The 20705-nt window shown below is 49.5% G+C and overlaps 1 protein-coding gene across 5 annotated transcripts in view; it reads left to right on the forward strand.

Annotated features, from left to right (window-relative positions):
- The window catches only part of RCOR1 (REST corepressor 1), a 100674-nt gene that overhangs the window by 74985 nt on the left and 4984 nt on the right, over positions 1–20705 (forward strand). For all 5 annotated transcript variants that reach the window (XM_051834874.3, XM_089322744.1, XM_089322742.1 and 2 more), the window contains 7 exons: positions 3833–3994; positions 4770–4888; positions 6786–6864; positions 12062–12256; positions 15707–15784; positions 17263–17320; positions 17907–18136. In XM_051834874.3, coding sequence (XP_051690834.3) covers positions 3833–3994; positions 4770–4888; positions 6786–6864; positions 12062–12256; positions 15707–15784; positions 17263–17320; positions 17907–18136 — 921 coding nt within the window. The remainder of the gene's footprint in view (positions 1–3832; positions 3995–4769; positions 4889–6785; positions 6865–12061; positions 12257–15706; positions 15785–17262; positions 17321–17906; positions 18137–20705) is intronic.

Here is a 20705-nt window from a genome sequence, read left to right on the forward strand (position 1 = left end):
GGCTCTGCTCTGCACGCCAGCTTCCTGCTGACGCAGACCCTGGGAGGCAGTGATCATGGCTCACATTGTTGGTCCCTGCCTCCCATAGGGGAGACCTGGCTGGAGTTCTCAGCTCCCTTCAGCCTGGCCCAGGTTTACCCTCACTGTCACAGGCATATGAGGAGTGAGGCTGCAGATGGGGATCCATCTCTCTCTCTCTCTTGTTCTCTGTCTCCAATGAATAAAGTTTTGTGGGTTTTTTTAAGGTTTATTTATTTATTTTGAAAGAGTCACAGAGAGGCAGAGGCAGAGAGAGAGAGAGGTCTTCCATCTGCTGGTTCACTCCCCAATGGCCACAGTGGCCAGAGCTGTGCTGACCTGAAGCCGAGTTCCTTCCAAGTCTCCCACGTGGATACAGGGGCCCAAGCACTTGGGCCATCTTCTGTTGCCTTCCCAGGCACATTAACAAGGAGCTGGATTGGAAGTGGAGCAGCCAGGGATCCTATATGGAATGCCAGTGCCACAGGAGGCAGCTGTACCTGCTACGCCGCAGGGCCAGCCCCAATAAACAGGATTTCTAAAAAGAAAGAAAATGATCTGGGAACAAAATGGAAATATCAGTAAAGAAGACCTAAAAGGATCTGAAAGCTTCTGAATAAAGAAATATAATAACTAAAATGAGTAATTTGCTAGAGGGATTCAAAGGCAGATTTGAGGAGGCAAAGCAAAGAATCCATAAACTTGAAGATCAGACTATTGAAATTAGAGAATCTTGTTTTAATTTATTCAGAAAGCAGACACCCAGTGGTTCACTCTCCAGATACCCATCACTTCCTGGACTGGGTAGAGTCAAGGTTGGGAACCCCTGCCTTGACAGCAAGCTGGATGCGGCAGCCAGAGCTGGGCGTTGAATCCAGCCCATCTGATAGGGACTTAGCCGTCTTAATAGGCAGCATAACCACAGGCAAGAAGGATTTAAAGAGAGCAGACGAACCTTTGTCCTCTTTAAGCAGAGAAACACAAATATCGTGGGAGTTTCAGAAGGAGAAGATGGAGAGGAAGAGTAGTGTTTGAAGAACTAATGGCCAAAAGTACCAAGTTTAATGAAAGACACAAACCTCCAGGAAATTCAGTGAACTCCAGTTACGATGAGACACCGTGAAACTTCCAGACACAGCACTCGTCTTCACCACAGCCAGAGAAGTGGCTGGTCAGACACAGGGGCCTCAGCAGGGTCACCGGACTCCTTGTGAGACAGTGTCGTCAGACACAGGGCGCCTCAGCAGGGTCACCGGACTCCTTGTGAGACACAGTGTCGTCAAATACAGGGCGTCCTCAGCAGGGTCACCGGACTCCTTGTGAGACACAGTGTCGTCAAATACAGGGCGTCCTCAGCAGGGTCACCGGACTCCTTGTGAGAGTGTCCTCAGATACAGGGTGCCTCAGCAGGGTCACCGGACTCCTTGTGAGACACAGTGTCGTCAGATACAGGGCGTCCTCAGCAGGGTCACCGGACTCCTTGTGAGACACAGTGTCGTCAGATACAGGGCGTCCTCAGCAGGGTCACCGGACTCCTTGTGAGACACAGTGTCGTCAGATACAGGGCTCCTCAGCAGGGTCACCGGACTCCTTGTGAGACACAGTGTCGTCAGATACAGGGCTCCTCAGCAGGGTCACCGGACTCCTTGTGAGACACAGTGGAGACCAGAGACTGCACGGCTCTTCCAGAGCACCAGAGGAAACAGTCAGCCAGAGTCCTGTGCCTGACAGCACTGACGTCACACGTGAGGGGATGAGGCTGCTTCCAGGTGCACCTGAGGTAGTCAGCGCAACTAGACCTGCTCCGGAGCAAGACTGCCACGGGGCGGCTGTCAGAGCCCAGGCTGCAGCAAAGCTGCGTGACCACAGAGATTCACAGCATTAATAGAAACACCACCTAGGGCCGGTGCTGTGGCGTGGCAGGTAAAGCTGCCACCTGCAGTGCCAGAATCCCATATTGGTACCGGTTTGTATCCTGGCTACTTCACTTCCAGTCCAGCTGGGAAAGCAGTAGAAGATGGCCCAAGTCCTTGGGCCCCTGCACCTACATGGGAGACCCGGAAGAAGCTCCTGGCCCCTGGCTTCAGATCAGTGCAGTTCCGGCTGTTAAGACCAATTGGGGAGTGAACCAGCAGATGCAAGACCTTTCTCTCTCTCTCTCTCTCTCTCTCTCTCTCTCTGCCTCTACCTCTTTGTAACTCTGTCTTTCAAATAAATCTTTTACAAAGTAAAAAGACCATCTAAAAGCTAGTGTCGTCTAAGTCTGCAGCTCTATATTTTTATTCCTACATGTTTCAAAAAATTGACTCCTTTAAGAAAATATCTAGCTTAATTTTGTGTACAGATTCAGGTTTTTTTTTTTTTTTTTTTTTTTTTTTTTTAATGTTTGAACGGCAAAGTTAGAGAAAAAGAGAGAGGAATTATCCTTCCCTGTACTGGTTCATTCCCCAAATGTCCACAGTGGCCAGAGCTGGGCTGGGCTGGGCTGGGCTGGAGCCAGGAATTCCATCCATGTCTCCCACATGGGTGCAGGAGCCCAAGCACTTGGGCCATCTTCTGCTTGAAGCAGCTCCCATGTGGAATGCCAGCTCGATAGGCCATGGTTAGCCTGCTGTGCCACAGTGCTTCAGTTGTTTGACAACAGCAGGATGAGGCTGCTGCAGCAGCAGGTTGTCTGGTATGAGTTTGGGTGTTACTGGTGTTGAACTGGGGGGAAGTTCACACTAAGATGGTACAGCCGTAGGCTGTTAAGTGCACTCCCTGTGGTAATCAGGATAACTACAGAATATACACAAAGGAAATGTGAGAAGAAGATTAACGTTTCAGTGCATGTAATCAGCTGAACACAGAAGACAGTGACTCAGAAAATGGGGAGTGAAAGAGGTGTGCAGCAAATAGAAAAGAAATAACAAAGTGACAGAAATCATTTTCTCCTTATCAGTAATGACTTCAAATGTAAGTTGATTATATGCTGTGATCAAAAGAGAGGTGGGCAGAATGGGTGAGAACACTTGATTCTGCTTTGGCGCTGTACAGGAGACTCACTTAACAGCGAGTAGAGAACAGTGTAAGTTAGATAGGGACACAGGGGACCAAGAAGGACATTCGCTGTTGGTGGGATTGTAAAATGGTGCAGCTGCTGCAGAAAACAGGATGGCAGCTGCCAAAACCTGCCGTGTGCCCCAGCAGTTCCCCTTCTGGGTGTAGCTAAGGAAGGAGCAGCAGGGTCTCCAAAATACACAGCCCTGCTCTCAGCAGGCACACCTGTCCGTCAGCCTGCGAACAGGTGAGTGGACCGCATGTACAGGTGGTATCGTTGGAGACAGGGTACAGCGTGAACTTGGACACCACTGGGTGAAGCGAGCCAGTCACAGAGAGGAACGTATCCATCCTGTGTGATTCTACTTAGGATAAGAGACTTAGTGTGGTCAAATCACAGAGACGGGACCTAGAGTCGAGCTCGCCTGAGGCTGGGGGAGGAAGGGGAGAATGGGGAAGGGGTTGGGACCTATTACCGATGGGAAACAGAGTTGGGTTTTTCAAGCTGCGTGGAGTCCTGCAGTGGTGGTGCTGACAACCGTGCGTCAGTGTGACCGCGGATACCACTGAGCCACACCACCTCAATGTGGGCTTACCACAGGGAGGTCCCGGGAAAGGGGTCGATGCCAGTGTCTACCACTGAGCGAGCGTGAGTGCGGCATCCATTAGTTTGTGTGGATTTGAAACATTGTACATGCTCTTCTTTTGCCAATCTCATTTCCATTTTTGGGTTTCATTAAATTCTTCTAAAATTTCACTGATATCATTTTTCTAGGCTCTTGGGATGCTCTTTTGGCATAAGCATAACATTGAAAAATCACTGGCTGATTTGCCCAACTTTACCCCCTTCCCAGATGAGTGGACTGTGGAAGATAAAGTCTTGTTTGAACAAGCCTTTAGTTTTCACGGGAAGACTTTTCATAGAATCCAGCAGATGGTAAGTGGATGAGACCACTGCTTGTCTTGTCTTGTTTGTCCATCCGCTGGGCCAGGCCAAAGTCAGGAGCCAGGAACTCCATCTGGGTCTCCCACTTGGATGGCAGCAGCCCAAGCACTTGAGTCATCTTCTGCTCTCCCTGGTGCATAACAGGGAACTGGGTAGGAAGTGGAATAGTCAGGACTTGAACTGGTGCTAATGGCATGCCAGTATTACAGGTGGCGGCTTAATGTGCTGTGCCACAATACCAGGCCCCATATTACTTTAAAACTACATGTTTATTAGTTTTTTCCTTATCAGAAAAATGGTGCTGTGACTTAGGACATTTCTGAGTATTTCAATGAGTGATCTTTTTTTATTTATTTATTTTGCCAGGCAGAGTTAGACAGTGAGAGAGAGAGTTATAGACAGTGAGAGAGAGACAGAGAGAAAGGTCTTCCTTCCGTTGGTTCACCCCCCTTAAGGCTGCTACGGCCGGTGCTGCGCTGATCCAAAGCCAGAAGGTGGGTACTTCCTCTCGGTCTCCCATGCGGGTGCAGGGACCCAAGCACTTGGGCCATCCTCCACTGCACTCCCAGGCCACAGCAGAGAGCTAGACTGGAAGAGGAGCAACCGGGACTAGAACCCGGCACCCCAACTGGGACTAGAACCCGGGGTGCTGGCACCACAGACAGAGGATTAATCAAGTGAGCCATGGCGCCAACCAAGAGTGATCTTTATTAAACATATCTAAACATTACCTTTAAATATAAACCAGAATATCTTTTATATTCAGCTTCCTGATAAATCCATAGCAAGTCTGGTGAAATTTTACTACTCTTGGAAGAAGACAAGAACTAAAACCAGTGTGATGGATCGCCACGCTCGGAAACAGAAGCGGGAGCGAGAGGAGAGGTGAGCCTGTTGGGACTGCGGGCTCGCCCAGCCCGGGAGCTTGCTCAGTGGTGGAAGAGCCACAGAGGAGAGGGTAGGGGGCCTGGAAATCCCCCAGTGCCTTCCTGGTCAAACTAAACCCCACACGGGTGCTCCTGAGCTAGCGCCATGAGGTAGGTTCCCGAGCGAGTGTCACCGCCTCGGTACTTTTTCTGTTCCCTGCGGAGAGCTTATATTTGCAACGAGTGACCTTACACATCTGGTGTTGCCCCCCTGCCTTTTCAGGCTTATGCTTTTTATTAACCAGAAACTTCTTGTTTTGTAAGCTGAAGTTTATATTACTGTGTGGTATGTAAGAAAGGGGCAGCATCAGATTAGATTCTCCTCTTCCCTTTTGACTGTTGGCCTTTGTGTGTAAGAGAGAAACATCTTAGAATTTCTTAATAAGGAGGTGAGTGTTAAGGCTAGCTTAGTGAGTAGGGTACTTAGCTATCACTTCCTCAGTCTCACCCAGTGCACAGGGAAGGGGGAGTCTGGTCTCTGCCTCGGGTGAGTCAGCTCAGTACACCTGGCCCTGAGCTCTGCTGTTCCAGGAAGGAGGTGTAGCAGCCAGAAGGCAGAGCACAGACATGTCGGGGTTTTGGGGGTGCGGGGTAGAGTGAGGGGGTGTCAAGAATCTAGGTGGCTTTAAAACATCATGCTTTCTAGGTTAATGATACCGATGACAATGAAGGAGAATGAACTCTCTGTGCTGCAGTATCGTATCTCAGGACAGAATTGTGCGATTTCAAGTGAAGAAGTGCTATGTGAGAGTGCAGTCTTGTATAAATGAGAGTGCTGTGGAAGGCTTCTTCGAAGCTCTTTGCAGACCTCAGATTCAGCACAACTGCTGACCTTGATGCATGTGCACACTTTTGTTGTGCAGCTCACAGTCTCGTGGCTGTTTACGGGTCAGTACTTACCCTGACTTTGGTTGATTCTTAGTTTCCCATGCAAGGTAGACTCTGATTTATAGTTATGACTTGAGTCTGGTCCTACAACAGAATGAAATAACATGGACAGGAGTGGGCTGTCCTTGACTATAAATGGTCAGAATATGGCTGCCAGTGCGGCCGTCGCAGTCCACACACCCGCCTCTGTGCGACCACCACGGCTGGCAGCAGTGCTGTGCCAGAATGTGGGGTAACCCTGCAGCGGGACTTGCCGATGGACCGGATGCTGCAGCTTCAGGTTCTGTCTCCTCTGCAACACTTCTCAGCTGGGAGTGGCTGGGGGAGGTGTGACCACCTGCTCACCCGGGTGGCTCCTGACACCAAGTGACAGGTTGACACTGGGAGGCCTGAGTGTTCTGCCGTCACCACCGTGCAGTGGTTCTGGCGGGGCAGACCAGACTGCCGCTTGACCTCTGCCAGTGTGTCAGTTTTTAAATGGAGTTCCTGCCAGCCTGAGGGTTTTTGTTATGTTTTGTGGGTGTGGGTGTGGGTGTGGTTTTTTTTTTTTTTTTTTTTTTGAAATTCTCAGTGGAAGGTCACAAAGTGTTTGAGGTACTATACCTTTGTAAGTGTTCCTTTTTTAAATTAATGAGCTTTAAAATATCAGTTATCCAGGCCACTAGAAACTCTTGGACTTTGGCCAGGTAACAGAGAGGTGGGACTTAATATCAGTCGAGAGCTGAAAGAAAACAGTGATGCTCTGCATCTGGTGTGGGAAGTGAGAAGCATATTGTAATACTTTTCACTGTCAGACCAAAAACTATGACGTTGACATTCTCTCTGAATTACACAGAAGTATATACCTCGGTCGTCTGGATACATATATTTTAATTTTATGTTGTGTTTGTCATAAACTAATTGGTTGCTTATATGAATATAAGAATTAATACAAAATAATCTTTCAGTAACTTGTTCTTGTTTTTCAGTGAGGATGAACTAGAAGAAACAAATGGAAATAATCCCATTGACATTGAAGTTGATCAAAACAAGGAAAGCAAAAAAGAGGTATTTTTCTCTCTGGTATTGATCAGGCAAACTTATTCTGCAAATAAAGCATTCTTCTTGTTCATTCTACTTAACTTATTAAGGGTTCTGTACAAAGCATCATGATACATCTTTCTTTGTTTAACTTGAGATTAGAGACAGGGAGAGCTCCTATCCACATGTTCCTTCATTCCCATATGTCTGCAACAGCCAGGGCTCGACCAGACAAGAGCTGGGACCTCAACCCAGGTCTCCCAGTGGAGTGGTAGGCACCTAATCATTTAAGCCGTCACCACCACCTCCCAGGGTCTGTCTAGAATTAGGAACCAGCGCCAGGTATGTAACCCAAGTAACTCAGATGTGGGATGTGGATGTCTGAACTGCTAGGTCAAATACCCACCCCATGATACGACTTTGAATCACGAAGTGTACTCAGAGAACCTAGAAGTCCAGGACCGTGAAGTACAAGCAAAGGCGGCGTCAAGCAAGTACATGGTGTCCTGTCTCGGGCGGGAGCCCTCACTGGTTTCTTTCTCAAGTGCTAGTTTTGTTTTGTTTTTTTTTGTTTGTTTTTGTTTTTGTTTTTTTAATATTTATTTATTTATTTGGAAGTCAGAGTTACATAAAGAGAGGAGAGGCAGAGAGAGAGAGAGAGAAGTCCTCCAGCCACTGGTTCACTCCCCAATTGGCCTCCATGGCCAGAGCTGTGCTAATCAGGAGCCAGGAGTTTCTTCCGGTCTCCCACGCAGGTACAGGAGCTCAAGGACTTGGGCCATCTTCTGCTGCTATCCTAGGCCATAGCAGAGAGCTGGATCAGAAGGGAGTGGCCAGGAACCGGCCCCATATGGGATGCTGGCACTGCAGGGGTGGCTTTGCCCGCTGCGCCTCAGGGCTGGCTCAGCAACGTGCTTTCAAGAACAGGCTGCTGCCTGGCCCTGATTGTCCACTTAGCAACCTGCTTTCCAGCTGCAGTTCCGACATCCCATTCCTCAGAACAGTGAGGACCTTCCCTCACACGTCTGAAAACCATCACACAGATTTCAGGCTCCAGATCCAAGGGCACGTGAATGCTGCCAGCGGTACGACGTCACACACGTGCTAGGAGGGCAGAGCATGGAGTCAAAGGTCAAGCTGGGTCTTCTGAAGAAGAGGCGGCTCACAACACTCCTGGAGGCCTGTGTGTGGCACAGCCGTGTGGGAGGCCCACATGGACTTCCGGACTCCTGGCTTTGGCCTGGCCTAGCCTCGGCCATTGCAGCCTTCTGGGGAGTGCACCAGCAGATGGAAGATCTCTCTTTCTCCTCTCTCTGTCTTCCTACCCCTTCACTATCAATGTGCCTTTAAAATAAAAAATCTCTTTGTAAAAAATTCATGTACCACATATACTGTGAAAAACTATATATGGGTTTTAAAATGTTTTTGCACCAAAATCTGTATTTTCAGTTCTGGTTTTTCACAAACTTTGAAGTACCTTCAAAGTAGCAGAACATTTATTTTAAAGTTTATTTATTTATTTGAAAGTTAGAGTTACACCGAAAGAGAAGGAGAAACAGAGAGAGAGAGAAAGAGGTCCTCCATCCGCTGGTTCACTCCCCAATTGGCTGCAATGGCCGGAGCTGTGCTGATCCAAAGCCAGGAGCCAGGAGCTTCTTCCAGGTCTCCCACGCGGGTGGTACCGGGGCCCAAGGACTTGGGTGAACTTCTGTTGCATTCCGAGGCCATAGCAGAAAGCTGCAGAAAGCTGGAGCAGCCAGGACTCGAACTGGTACCCATGTGGAATTCCAGCACCGCAGGTGGTGACTCAACCCGTTAAGCCACAGCGCCGGCACCAGAACAGTTATTTGATGCCAGGAAAAACAGAAGGGTCTAGATAGGTCCCAGCTCTAAAATGCTGTCAGTAATGTTGGATTTCTCCAGGACGAGCAGGGAACACACCTGCAGAGAAGTACTAAGGAAACGGCACCCATGGTCACCACTAACTGAGATGCGATACTGAATAGATCCTTTTTTTAATAGAAATAATAGAATGAGAACTTACCCTGTAATATTTCAGGCTTTCAAAATTTGCTCTGCCTTGAATAATATTTCTAGGTCAAAATAGTTGTATACATAGTATTAGCAAAATTATACTGTTTGGGAATTCAGATTGTACTGGAGTCTTTTACAAGCTGTTTTGATGTATTGTTATTTAATAGGTTCTTCATTTTAAACGGAACATTTCAAATGAAAGAGAAAAGGCTTGATTTTTAAATCAGTTTCTGTAATTTTTATACACAAAACAATTTCTGACCCAAAAAGAAAAATGATTAAATCTTAGTAATTGGCCGGTGCCGCGGCTCACTAGGCTAATCCTCCGCCTTGCGGCACCGGCACACCAGGTTCTAGTCCCGGTGGAGGTGCTGGATTCTGTCCCGGTTGCCCCTCTTCCAGGCCAGCTCTCTGCTGTGGCCAGGGAGTGCAGTGGAGGATGGCCCAAGTGCTTGGGCCCTGCACCCCATGGGAGACCGGGAGAAGCACCTGGCTCCTGCCATCAGATCAGCGCGGTGCGCCAGCCACAGCACGCTGGCCGCGGCAGCCATTGGAGGGTGAACCAACGGCAAAGGAAGACCTTTCTCTCTGTCTCACTGTCTACTCTGACTGTCCAAAAAAAAATCTTAGTAGTTTTCTGAGTACTAGATTAGTAAAACAGGTTATGGTCAGTAGGTGACCTGTATTAAACAGCACAGTGCTCTATAGAATATAGTTTATTACCAACTAATATTTGTAGATATTATTTATAACTGCTGTTCAAGAATTGCCAGTACCAGCATGGTTTGCTTAGACTCATCTCAGTCTTTAATGTAAGAAGCCAAAAACCTGAACATATTTTCAGTTTTATCAGTGATTTTTTTAAAGGATTTATTTATTTATTTGAAAGGTATAGTTACAGAGAGGCAGAGGCAAAGGGAGGGGGGGGGTTTCCATCCGCTGGTTCACTTCCCAGATGGCCGCAATGGCCGGAGCTGCGCTGATTCTTAGCCAGGAGCCAGGGGCTTCATCCAGGTCTCCCACATGGGTGCAGGGGCCCAAGCACTTGGACCAACTTCTACTGCTTTCCCAGGCCACAGCAGAGAGCTGGATTGCTAGTGGAGCAGCCAGGACACAAACTGGCACCCATATGAGATGCCAGCAAGGCAGCAGCTCTACTCACTATGCCACAGCACTGGCCCCTTATCAGTAATTTTAAAACACTACCAGGATGAGGTTTTGAACATTTATAAAAATTGATTGTTCGTAAGATGGTTACTAGTTTGTTGTAACACTTTTCCAAAATTTTACTGGGTTTCACTTCAGAAGGTTTAGTGTTTGAGAAAGTACTTAGAGAGAATTAGCAGCAGTCATACATTTTAAAATGGCAGCATAGGGGGTAAGGCATTGAGCCTAGCAGTGGGATGCACATGTCCCTCATCAGCGTGACTGGTTCAATTCCCAGCTCTGGCTTCTGACGCCAGCCTCTGCTAATAATGCAGACCCTGCAAGGCAGCGATTGGGTTCCTGCCACCTACACGGGAGACTTGGATTGAGTTTCTAGCTCCCTTCTTTACTGTGAGGATTTGGGAACTGAAATAGTCTCTATCCCTCTGTTTCTCTGCCTCTCAAATAAATAAATAAATAAAAATAACTTTTAGAGGGCCACCATAGTGGTTTGGTAGATAAAGGCACCATCTGCAATACCAGCATCCCATAAGGGTGCCAGTTCAAGTCCCAGCTGCTCCACTTCTGATCCGGCTCCCTGCTAACAGCCTGAGAAAGCAGCGGAGGGTGGCCCAAGTGCTTGGGTCCTTGCCACTCATGTGGACCCAGATGAAGCTCCTAGCTCCTGACTTCGGTCCAGCCTTAGTGGCAATTTGGGGAGTGAACTAGCAGATGAAAGATGAATCAATCAATATCTCTCTCTCTCTCTCTCTCTCTCTCATTTTCAAATAAGTAAATTAAATATATATATATATATATATATATAGCAACCATGTGTATTTTTTGAGCAATTTATAGAAGTTACCCAAAAAGTTAACTGTTGTCCACAAAGAAAAGATGTGTAGGGGCCGGCACTGTGGTGTAGCAGGTAAGGCTGCTGCCTGCAGTGCTGGCATCCCATATGGGCACCGGTTCATGTCCTGGCTGCTCCACTAGCAATCCAGCTCTCTGCTGTGGCCTGGGAAAGCAGTAGAAGATGGCCCAGGTCCTTGGGCCCCTGCACCAGTGTAGGAGATCCAAAAGAGGCTCCTGGCTTCTGGCTTCAGATTGGCACAGCCCCGGCCATTGCAGCCATTGGAGAGTGAACCAGCAGATAGAAGACCTCTTTCCCTCTCCTCTCCTCTCCTCTCCTCTCCTCTCCTCTCCTCTCCTCTGTCTCTGTCTCTGTCTCTGTAACTCTGACTTTCAAATAAATAAATAAATTTTTCAAAAGAAAAGATGTGTAAAAGTCATATTTTCATCACTTCAAAATGTGTGTATTTTTTTTTTTTTTTTTTTTGGACAGGCAGAGTGGACAGTGAGAGAGAGAGACAGAGAGAAAGGTCTTCCTTTGCCGTTGGTTCACCCTCCAATGGCTGCCGCGGCCGGCGCGCTGCGGCCGGCGCACCGCGCTGATCCGATGGCAGGAGCCAGGAGCCAGGTGCTTTTCCTGGTCTCCCATGGGGTGCAGGGCCCAAGCACCTGGGCCATCCTCCACTGCACTCCCTGGCCACAGCAGAGGGCTGGCCTGGAAGAGGGGCAACCGGGACAGAATCCGGCGCCCCGACCGGGACTAGAACCCGGTGTGCCGGCGCCGCTAGGCGGAGGATTAGCCTAGTGAGCCGCGGCGCCGGCCTCAAAATGTGTGTATTTCTTAATGGGAAGATGGAAGTGAATGACTTCCAGATCCTTCCCCAGTGCTGGATCAGTGGTCGTCTGTGTGCAGGGGGAGATGCGGGCGGTATCATAGGTCCCCCTTATGCTGGAGGCCGTGTCAGGATGTGGCCAGAGTTCTTCCTCGCTACAGGAAGCTGGACCTGCTCACTGTCAGAGGCTTGAAGAGGTAGAACAGGGACACCAGTGTGTGAGACTGAAACCACTTGGAAGCCTTCCTGCCGGCCTGCTAAAGTGTGTGTATAGTAGCTGTTGTGTTGTAGGAAATGGGGTTTTTATTGTTGACACTTTTACTTGTTAGTTTCATTTATCAAATGTGTATATCATGCAGGTGCCCCCTACTGAGACAGTTCCTCAGGTCAAAAAAGAAAAACATAGCACACAAGCTAAAAATAGAGCAAAAAGGAAACCTCCGAAAGGCATGTTTCTTTCTCAAGAAGACGTGGAGGCTGTGTCTGCCAATGCCTCTGCTGCGACCACGGTGCTGAGACAGCTGGACATGGAGCTGGTCTCCATCAAGCGACAGGTGCGTTCAACCCAGTCCTGGGAAAGGAATGAGCTGGTCTTTCGGAAGTGTTTGTACTTGTCACCCATTTTGTCCCCTTATGTAAATACTGAAAGGGGATTTTATTTCTAATGAATTGAACAGAAGATTTTTGGGTATTAGTCAATCAATTTGTTTTAAATTGACTCTTAAAATATTAATAGGTAACAGGAAAGTGTGTGAGTGATTTATGCTCAGTACCTGCATTTGTATGAGTGCATTTGTATCTGAATGATCTCAGTGGCTTTTTTATGTGTGTTGTCAAGAAATAGGATGTCACCAAGACCCCACTTGTCACTTACACGCACACACTCTGCGCCTCGTGACCCACGCTGTCCAGGGAGAGGACACTGTTTTTAAGATCAGTCAGGAATCAGCACTGTTGTCCACAGTTGTCCACAGCACCATTGTCCACAGCACCATTGTCCACAGTTGTCCACAGCACCATTATCCACAGTGGGTTGTGGTTGGACTGTTTCTGGGCTTCTAGCTGCGGTACAAGAGGACTCGGGGCCTGGCCCTTTGTGTTTTCCACGTATTGTCATCATTTCAGTTTCCAGAGAAAGACTTCGTGGGTGGGCACCTCAGATGCCCACATCCCACATTGACTTGGATTCCCTGCTGCGGCCCCTGGCAGTAGCCTCCTGGGAACGTAGGGGCTGGGAGGCAGCAGTTGAGGCTCAAGTAATTGGATTGGGAAAATTCTCAGCTCCACCTTTGTTATTTCCATGCCCCTCAGGGGTCCCCTCCCAGCCGCATTTGTGGGCTGTGCAGAGTGAGCCAACCTTAATCTTCCACCCCCACCTCTCAGATAATTTTTTAATTTAATTTTTAACATTAAAAAATAGAAAATTTACATCTTTATCGAGTCTGGTCCTTCAGTGTTCCGTTGTTTCTGTATTACACAGGCTTGTGCACTGTTTGTTAAGGGTTATTCCTAGACAGTTGGTACTTCTGCAGCTACTCTTGCAAATGATCCTGCTTTTTAAACTCCGTAGTTCAGAAAGGGTGCATCATTTCCAGCTGGCTGCAGAGTGCTTTTGGAGTGAGAATGCGGCCGAAGAGGGTGGTATGGACCGCTCCTCCACTCTCTCTGATTTTCCCGCTGGATTTCAGCTCTAGAAAACTATCAGCATTGTGGAGTGACAGTTTAGTTCCGAGTTTCTGAGTTGTTAATCTTGGTGGTTTCCCAGGAAAGTTAAGTGGGGGCCTGTGTTCCATCTTCCTGTGTCCCAGAGTGGGGGCTGGTACCCACCTTGACAGCAGCACAGCTGTGCTGTGATCTCGGGAGAATCACTTGATCTCCCTGGGCCTCGGAAATGAGGAGATTAATTCTGGCTGATGTCACAGATGCACCACGTGCACACACGGAAGCCCTCTGCTGTGGCAGCGCGCTCTGATGAGGGCTGGGAGCTCTGCATCTTCATCTCTCACAGTCCTTGCCCCTCTGCCAAGAGGAGGTTTGTTAATGTGTTGAGCAAGGAAAATGAAGCCCCTTGGTCCATGGAGCTGGGAGTGATCGGAGTAGGAGACGTGAAGATGGGTTTGTGGGGCAGAGTGCACCACTCACATTTGAAGATGCTATGGGGAGCCAGCTTGTGGACCGCAGCCCACCAGGACCCCGTGGGGCAGTGCTGGCCTCTGCAGCATGGGACATTTGGCTCCCTTGTTGGATAGTTTACCTGAAAGAACATAAAAACTGACCAAGCAGCTGAAACAGGAGGATTTATTGTTGTCAGGTAGCAGGCACCCACACCGTGATGCGCCCTTTGATTTGGTTTCTTTCTTTGTTCCATGGCCTCCCCCGGAAGCTGCAGAAGCCATTTGGTCATCTCACATGCATTCTGGCCGTTCCTTGTAGCGGCACCCCACGGCAGTCTCCTGTCTGCCAGCCGCCACACGCTGCAGAGCGTCTGTAATCCCGGCGTGTGCTGCACCCGGGAACGCTGCCTGCTGCAGCAGGTCTCTGAACAGAGAACAGGGTCTGACGGGAGACAGGGCTCTCTCTGCACGCCCCACACCCCACATGAGACAAAAGAAATTGTCTGTGAGAGGCCAGGTGGGGCGTCTGCCAAGTAGATTGATCTTTGGTTTTTATTTTATTTTCCCTTCTTTAAATGCTGGTTGCTTTCATACCTTAGCTCTTACCCAGCTCCTTACCAGTCTGGCTTCCTTCCACCTGCTCTGAGGCTGGCAGCAACATGTTCTGCCTCTGGTTTATAAACTGTGTATTCCTGTTACGGAAGATACACCAGCGATAGGGATGTGGACTGTGAGAATCTAGCATTTGCAAATGTTTTGTGTGTAATCGCTGTGCTAGCATCAAGAGCTCCCTTAGTGTCCAGCGGAGAAACACCCTCTACACAGAGTTCAGGGAAGGAACCTGCTCCATCCAGGAGGCCCCAGAGGGCGGAAGCGCTGCCTTGGCCAGGTTGGCTGTTTGGTCTGCATTCATTTTTCCTGTGGCTGGGTGAGGGCAAGCAGGTGAGGCACACCGAGGGAAGGAAGACAGGATGGACAGTGAGGTTTGTGGGACAGCTGCTGACATCACGCGACATCTGTGCTTGTGTTCTCTCTGCCCTGGGTGGCACATGTGACGTAGTGGGACAGCACCAGGTTAGGGCTCTGGGAGGCTGGCCCTGAGCTCTGCTGTGTCCTGTGTCTTCAGCTGACTTCTGAGCGGTGGGACGCCGGCTGCTCTGTCCCAGCATCATGGCCAGCTCTTGTGCTGACGCAGTCCCCTGCCTGTGTGCAGGGGCCCTCTTGCCCCCACTCCGTGGGCATCAGGCTGTCTCGTGGCTGTGCTCAGGGACCGCCGCACTGAAATCACCGCCACGGGAACTGTCGCTCCCCGTCTTCGTGGAGGAACGACACAGGACCCTGCGCTGTTCTTTCGTCTGCTCGGCCCTCCCCGGGTTTGCTGCTGGTTCTTCCCGGGTTGGCTACTATCCCTTCCACCTCCGTGGAAGGGCAGTTCCCCCTGCCACATTCCCCACTTCCGCAGGGGAGCGGCACACCGCCGGCCGGCTTTCTCGGGGGCTGCACGGGTTCCCTTAGATGTTCCCCATAGATGTTCCTGGTGCATGCCGTCTCTCTCCTCCTTTATAGTCCTCCTCCGCCAATCCCAACTCGGCTGCCCACACGCCGCGTACGCTGCTCTCCAATCAGGAGCAAGTCCTACAGTTAATTGGTTGAACTGGAGGCAGCTGTGCGGAAGCTGTTTACTTCTCTCCCAGCGCCATATTGTGGGAGAGCAGATGCATAGAATAAGTCTTAATTCCAGTAACTCAGTCTAGTCCGGTTGCTCCCCACAGGAACTAGAGCGGCACTGCTCTTTGTTGTTTTTGTTTGTTTTAGTTTTTTTCAGTTGTGTGTTCTTTTCATGCCTTATGAAAGCTTTCCTTTTTTAAACAAAACTCTTTTCCCATTTAGATTCAGAATATTAAACAAACGAACAGTGCTCTCAAAGAAAAACTGGATGGTGGAATAGAACCGTATCGACTTCCAGAGGTAGGGCTGTGGGAGCATCATCGCAGATCTACCCGTTTGGGGTGTTAAGAGAACGGTGTCTGGGGCAGGTATTATGCAGTGGTTTAACCTGCTGCTTGGGCCACCTGCACCACGCGTCAGTGTGCCTGCAGTGGAGTTCTATGTGTGTCTCCAACCCAGCTTCCTGCTAATGTGCACCCTGGGAGACAGCAAATGGTGGCTCAAATACTACCACCCACTTGGGAAACCCTGATTGAGTTTCTGGTTCCTGGCATCACTTTGGGTGTTGTGGGCATTTGGGAAGTGAGCCATCAGATGGAAAATGTCTGTCTCTTTCTGCCTCTCTACCTCTCAAATAAATAAATATTCCTTTTACCAAAGAATGTAGTATATGTGTGATTCGTCTCCAATATGTATCTCCTAGGAAGAAGGGTGTAGAGATTGGCACTTAGTTTAGCTTAGACACTTGCACCCCATATCTGAGTTCCTGGGTGCCTGGCTTCAGTCCCTGTCCCACTCACTTTTTTTTTTTTTTTTTTTTTTTAATTTATTTGACAGGTAGAATTATAGTCAGTGAGAGAGAGACAGAGAGAAAGGTCTTCCTTCCTTTGGTTCACTCCCCTAATGGCCGCTACGGCTTGCACTGAGCTGATCTGAAGGCAGGAGCCAGGTGCTTCTTCCTGGTCTCCCATGTGGGTGCAGGACCCAAGCACTCGGGCCATCCTCCACTGCACTCCCAGGCCACAGCAGAGAGCTGGACTGGAAGAGGAGCAACCGGGACTAGAACCTGGCACCCACATGGGATGCCGGCACTGCAGGTGAAGGATGAACTAAGTGAGCCACGGTGCTGCCTCCCTCCTCCCTCCCCCTTTTATTTAAGAGGCAGAGACAGACAAAGGTCCTCCACCTGCTGGTTCACTCCCCAAATGGCTACAAAAATCAGGGATGGGCCAGGCCAAAGCCAGGAGCCAGAACTCAGTCTCTGTCTCCCACGTGGTTAGCAGGAACCCCAGGTACTCAAACCACCATCACCACTTGTCTCTGAGAGTGGAGAAAGCTGGAGTCAGAAACAGCAGGTGCTCCACAGGGGCTCAGGCGTTAGGAGCAGCTTCTTGTGGGAGCCAGGTGCTGCACACGGGCTCCTGACTGCAGCTTCCTTGTGTTCAGCAGTGGCGGCTCAGTACTGGGGCCCTGCCACCCTCCTGGGAGATGCGGGCGAGTTCCCAGCTCTCAGCTTTGCCCTGTCATTGTGGGCATGAAGCATGCAGCAGTGGATGAGAGCTCTCTCTCTAAATCTGAATTAGAAAAACAAGACCAGGAGCAGGGTTGAAAAAGCAAACCTTGAGAACAACTACAAAATAAACAAGAAGGATGTTGAAGGATATAGACGTAATTTTATAAACCTCGTTGAAGTTAAGATTCAGCAAAGGTCATTACACCCCAGAAGAGCACAGCCATCTCTAAATATAATGTGCTCAAGCCCTCATTTGCTTCCTCAGGTCATTCAGAAATGCAATGCACGTTGGACCACAGAAGAGCAGCTTCTGGCCGTACAAGGTAGGGGTGTCTCCTTAGAGAACGCGCCAGCAGTGGGGTGGCAGTGACGTCTCGCCTGCTTGCTCCCCTCACTTGCTCCCGAGAGAGAACATACGTACTGCATTCCCTAGGGTTTGCTGCTTTTTCCTTTTGCACTTCTCACAGGTTATAAAAGTTAACCTGGAAACCTCCTTGTGTGACTTTCATTCTAGCAGCTTGGTGTTGAGCTCTTCATAGTGAAGTACAGAGCCAGAGAAGTAGCAGGTCAGATGTGAGAACCTTACTCTGAGAGTGTTATGGGCCTGGGGGTCCCGATGACATAAATGCAGGACACCCCCAGGCTCAGGGGATGCAAGGACTTCCTTGTGCTGTGACATGGTGGGCAGGCTGATGTCTAGAGGACAGGGTCCTGTGGAGCTTGTACGGCCGTGTACGTCTGCATGCGTCCATCTAGAAATGACTGCGTACTGCTCCCTTTCCACACCAAGGTAGTGCCTGCTCTTGGAAGCCCCTGTTTTCTAAACGGGATAAGGGAGCAATCAAATTGTGGTTTATAAAATGGTTTTTCTATTTTATTGAAAAAAAAAATGCTCTCTTGCTTTCATAGCCATCAGGAAATATGGTCGAGATTTTCAGGCAATCTCAGACGTGATTGGGAACAAATCAGTGGTACAAGTCAAAAACTTCTTCGTAAATTATCGACGCCGCTTCAACATAGATGAAGTTTTACAAGAATGGGAGGCAGAACATGGTAAAGAAGAGACCAACGGGCCCAGGACGCAGAGACCTGCCAAGTCCCCGGATGATTCTGCAAAGACGCCGGAGGAGGAGGAGGAGGTAACGGTGCCCGCCCTTCTCTGCCAGCTTCATCTCAGTTTTTTTCAGCTGTAGAAATATTTTTAGGTTTCACCTGCATCAGTAATTTTACTTGTGCTTATAAAATGCCATGATATGTGTGTTGATTCAGTCAGTTCTTGTCACTGTGATTATTCATGTTTTAGCTGCTTGTCAAATTTTTTATTCCATCCTGGTTTCTTCCAGTCACAGAATATTCCACCTGTACCAGTATTTCCTTAAATGCGGTACAAACCATGGGGAAACAGGAAGTGAGTGTCCGAGCTGTTTCCGTGCTCCCATGGCGAGCCTGCTTGTCATGACCTCAGGAGGGGACTTCCTTTTGGGGGCCTGTACTTTGGTAGAATTCTGAGCTCTGTGCCTGCTGTACAAACCCTCTAATCTTTGGTGTTGTTCAGGCCTAATTATTGATAGGGGCATTTATAGGTTTTCTTATAAGGCTGGAACTTGGTAGGATGGTGACTGACTTTCTAGTAATTTCCAGGATGGTGCACTGGTGTATGTCATCAGCCTAGTCAGCCAGGATTAGGTAGCAAGATTGCTTGGGCTCCAGAGACCCATCTGCTGCCTCCCTGCCCCCAATATCAGGGCTGCCTGCCCTTTCTCCATCTTGCCAGGACCACCCTCCTCTGTGGAATCTGGGTGTGGGGCTGAGCAGAGGTGAGCATGCATTGCTAGTTACTGCACATCTGAACTGTTGACTGACTGTAAACGGAGGCTTCCTGTAGCTCTACAAGGAAATCACTTTCTCACCAGAGGCTTCCTCACAGCCGCATGCCTGATGCGAGGTGACTCTCACGTTGAGGGAGTGTCCCCTTGAAGCCTGTTGTGTCCTGAGCATGCAGAAGGACCCTCCTGAGGAGGAGGGCACTCCTGAGAGCATGGGGTCACTGGTCCATGACGTTTCCATCTGTTAGGAAACCGAGACGTTGTGTTGCAATCTGGCTTTCCAGAGCCCCTTACCTTGATTGCACTTGGTGGTGAGTGCAGAGTCTGACAGTGCCAGTGTGAAGGGCACCCGGCACAGCTTCCTGTATGCCCCAGCGGGAGGCCTGGCGGAGGGGCTGCCCTTACAGTTAGCAGTGATTTTGTCTCTGCTAATTGCCCTCTCACAACAAACTAACCTCCATTTCTGGACTCGATTCAGGGGAACTTTGGAAAGTTGGTGATTACTGGGGAGGAGATGGAAGAACTCTCCATGTGTGGTTTAGCTTCAGTCCCAGGGTTACCAGCGCAGATGGTAGGAAATGCTGGTGCTCAGTCACCCTTTGCGTAGCCAGCCGGAGTGTCCTGACAGCAGGACCTGCCGTGGCGCACAGAGGGTGAAGCCACTGCCCACAGCACCGCCGCCCACACGAGCAGCGGTTCCAGTCCTGGCTGCTCCACTCCACTCCAGCTCCCTGCTCAGATGTTAGCCAAGGGCTTGGGCCCCTGTCACCCACATGGGAGATCCGGGTGGATTCCAGGCTCCTGGTTTCAGCCTGGCCCAGCCCTGGTCATTGCAGCCATTTTGGAAGTGAACCAGTGAATGGGAGATCTCTCCCTCCCTCTCTCTCTGTAGATCTGCCTTTCAAATAAATAAATAAATAAATACATCTTTAAAAAAATAAATCTGAGAGTAAATCTTAGACCAAAAATTTTTTTTTTTTTTTTTTTTTTTTTTTTTTTTTTTTTTTTTTTTTTTGGACAGGCAGAGTGGACAGTGAGAGAGAGAGACAGAGAGAGAAAGGTCTTCCTTTTGCCGTTGGTTCACCCTCCAATGGCCGCCGCTGCAGCCGGCGCACCGCACTGATCCTGGCAGGAGCCAGGAGCCAGGTGCTTTTTCCTGGTCTCCCATGGGGTGCAGGGCCCAAGCACCTGGGCCATCCTCCACTGCACTCCCTGGCCATAGCAGAGAGCTGGCCTGGAAGAGGGGCAACCGGGACAGAATCCGGCGCCCCGACCGGGACTAGAACCCGGTGTGCCGGCGCCGCAAGGTGGAGGATTAGCCTATTGAGCCACGGCGCCGGCTTAGACCAAAAATTTTTTAAAGTTTTTTATTTTCATTATATTTGAAAGGCAGAGAGACAAGTTTTCCAGTCGTCTAGTTCATTGCCCAAAGGCTCCCAAGAGCCAGACCGAAGCCGGAATCCAGGAATCTAGTGTGTGTCTCCCATGTCCCTGCAGCCACTCAGGGTGCACACGAGCAGGAAGCCCGAATCAGAAGTGGAGGAGCAGGACTGACCCAGGCACTCCCAGGCGGTGCCTTAACCACTGGACAAAATATCTGTCTTAAGATTTCTTTTTTTTGCCTACAGCTTTTCTTCCATCTCTGCCTGGCTCATTTCCTGGCTGACTTCAGTGAGGCAGGTCTTTGTCACTGGTCCTTGTCAGCTGTGCATCAGGAGCATCCTCAGGCTCGCTCTGTTGGTGGCGCATCCGGTGCCTGTAGGGTTTCCTTCCATACGCACTTGTGCCTCATCCGCGTCTAGACCTCCTCCAAGTGGTCAAACTTTGGTTCTCTTTCGTGATGAACGTTCTCTGTGCGGCTTGCGTGTGTTCACCCAGTGTC

Source organism: Oryctolagus cuniculus, chromosome 20 (assembly GCF_051225735.1).
Source record: "Oryctolagus cuniculus isolate XC-2025 breed Fujian yellow rabbit chromosome 20, ASM5122573v1, whole genome shotgun sequence".
NCBI lineage: Eukaryota > Metazoa > Chordata > Mammalia > Lagomorpha > Leporidae > Oryctolagus > Oryctolagus cuniculus.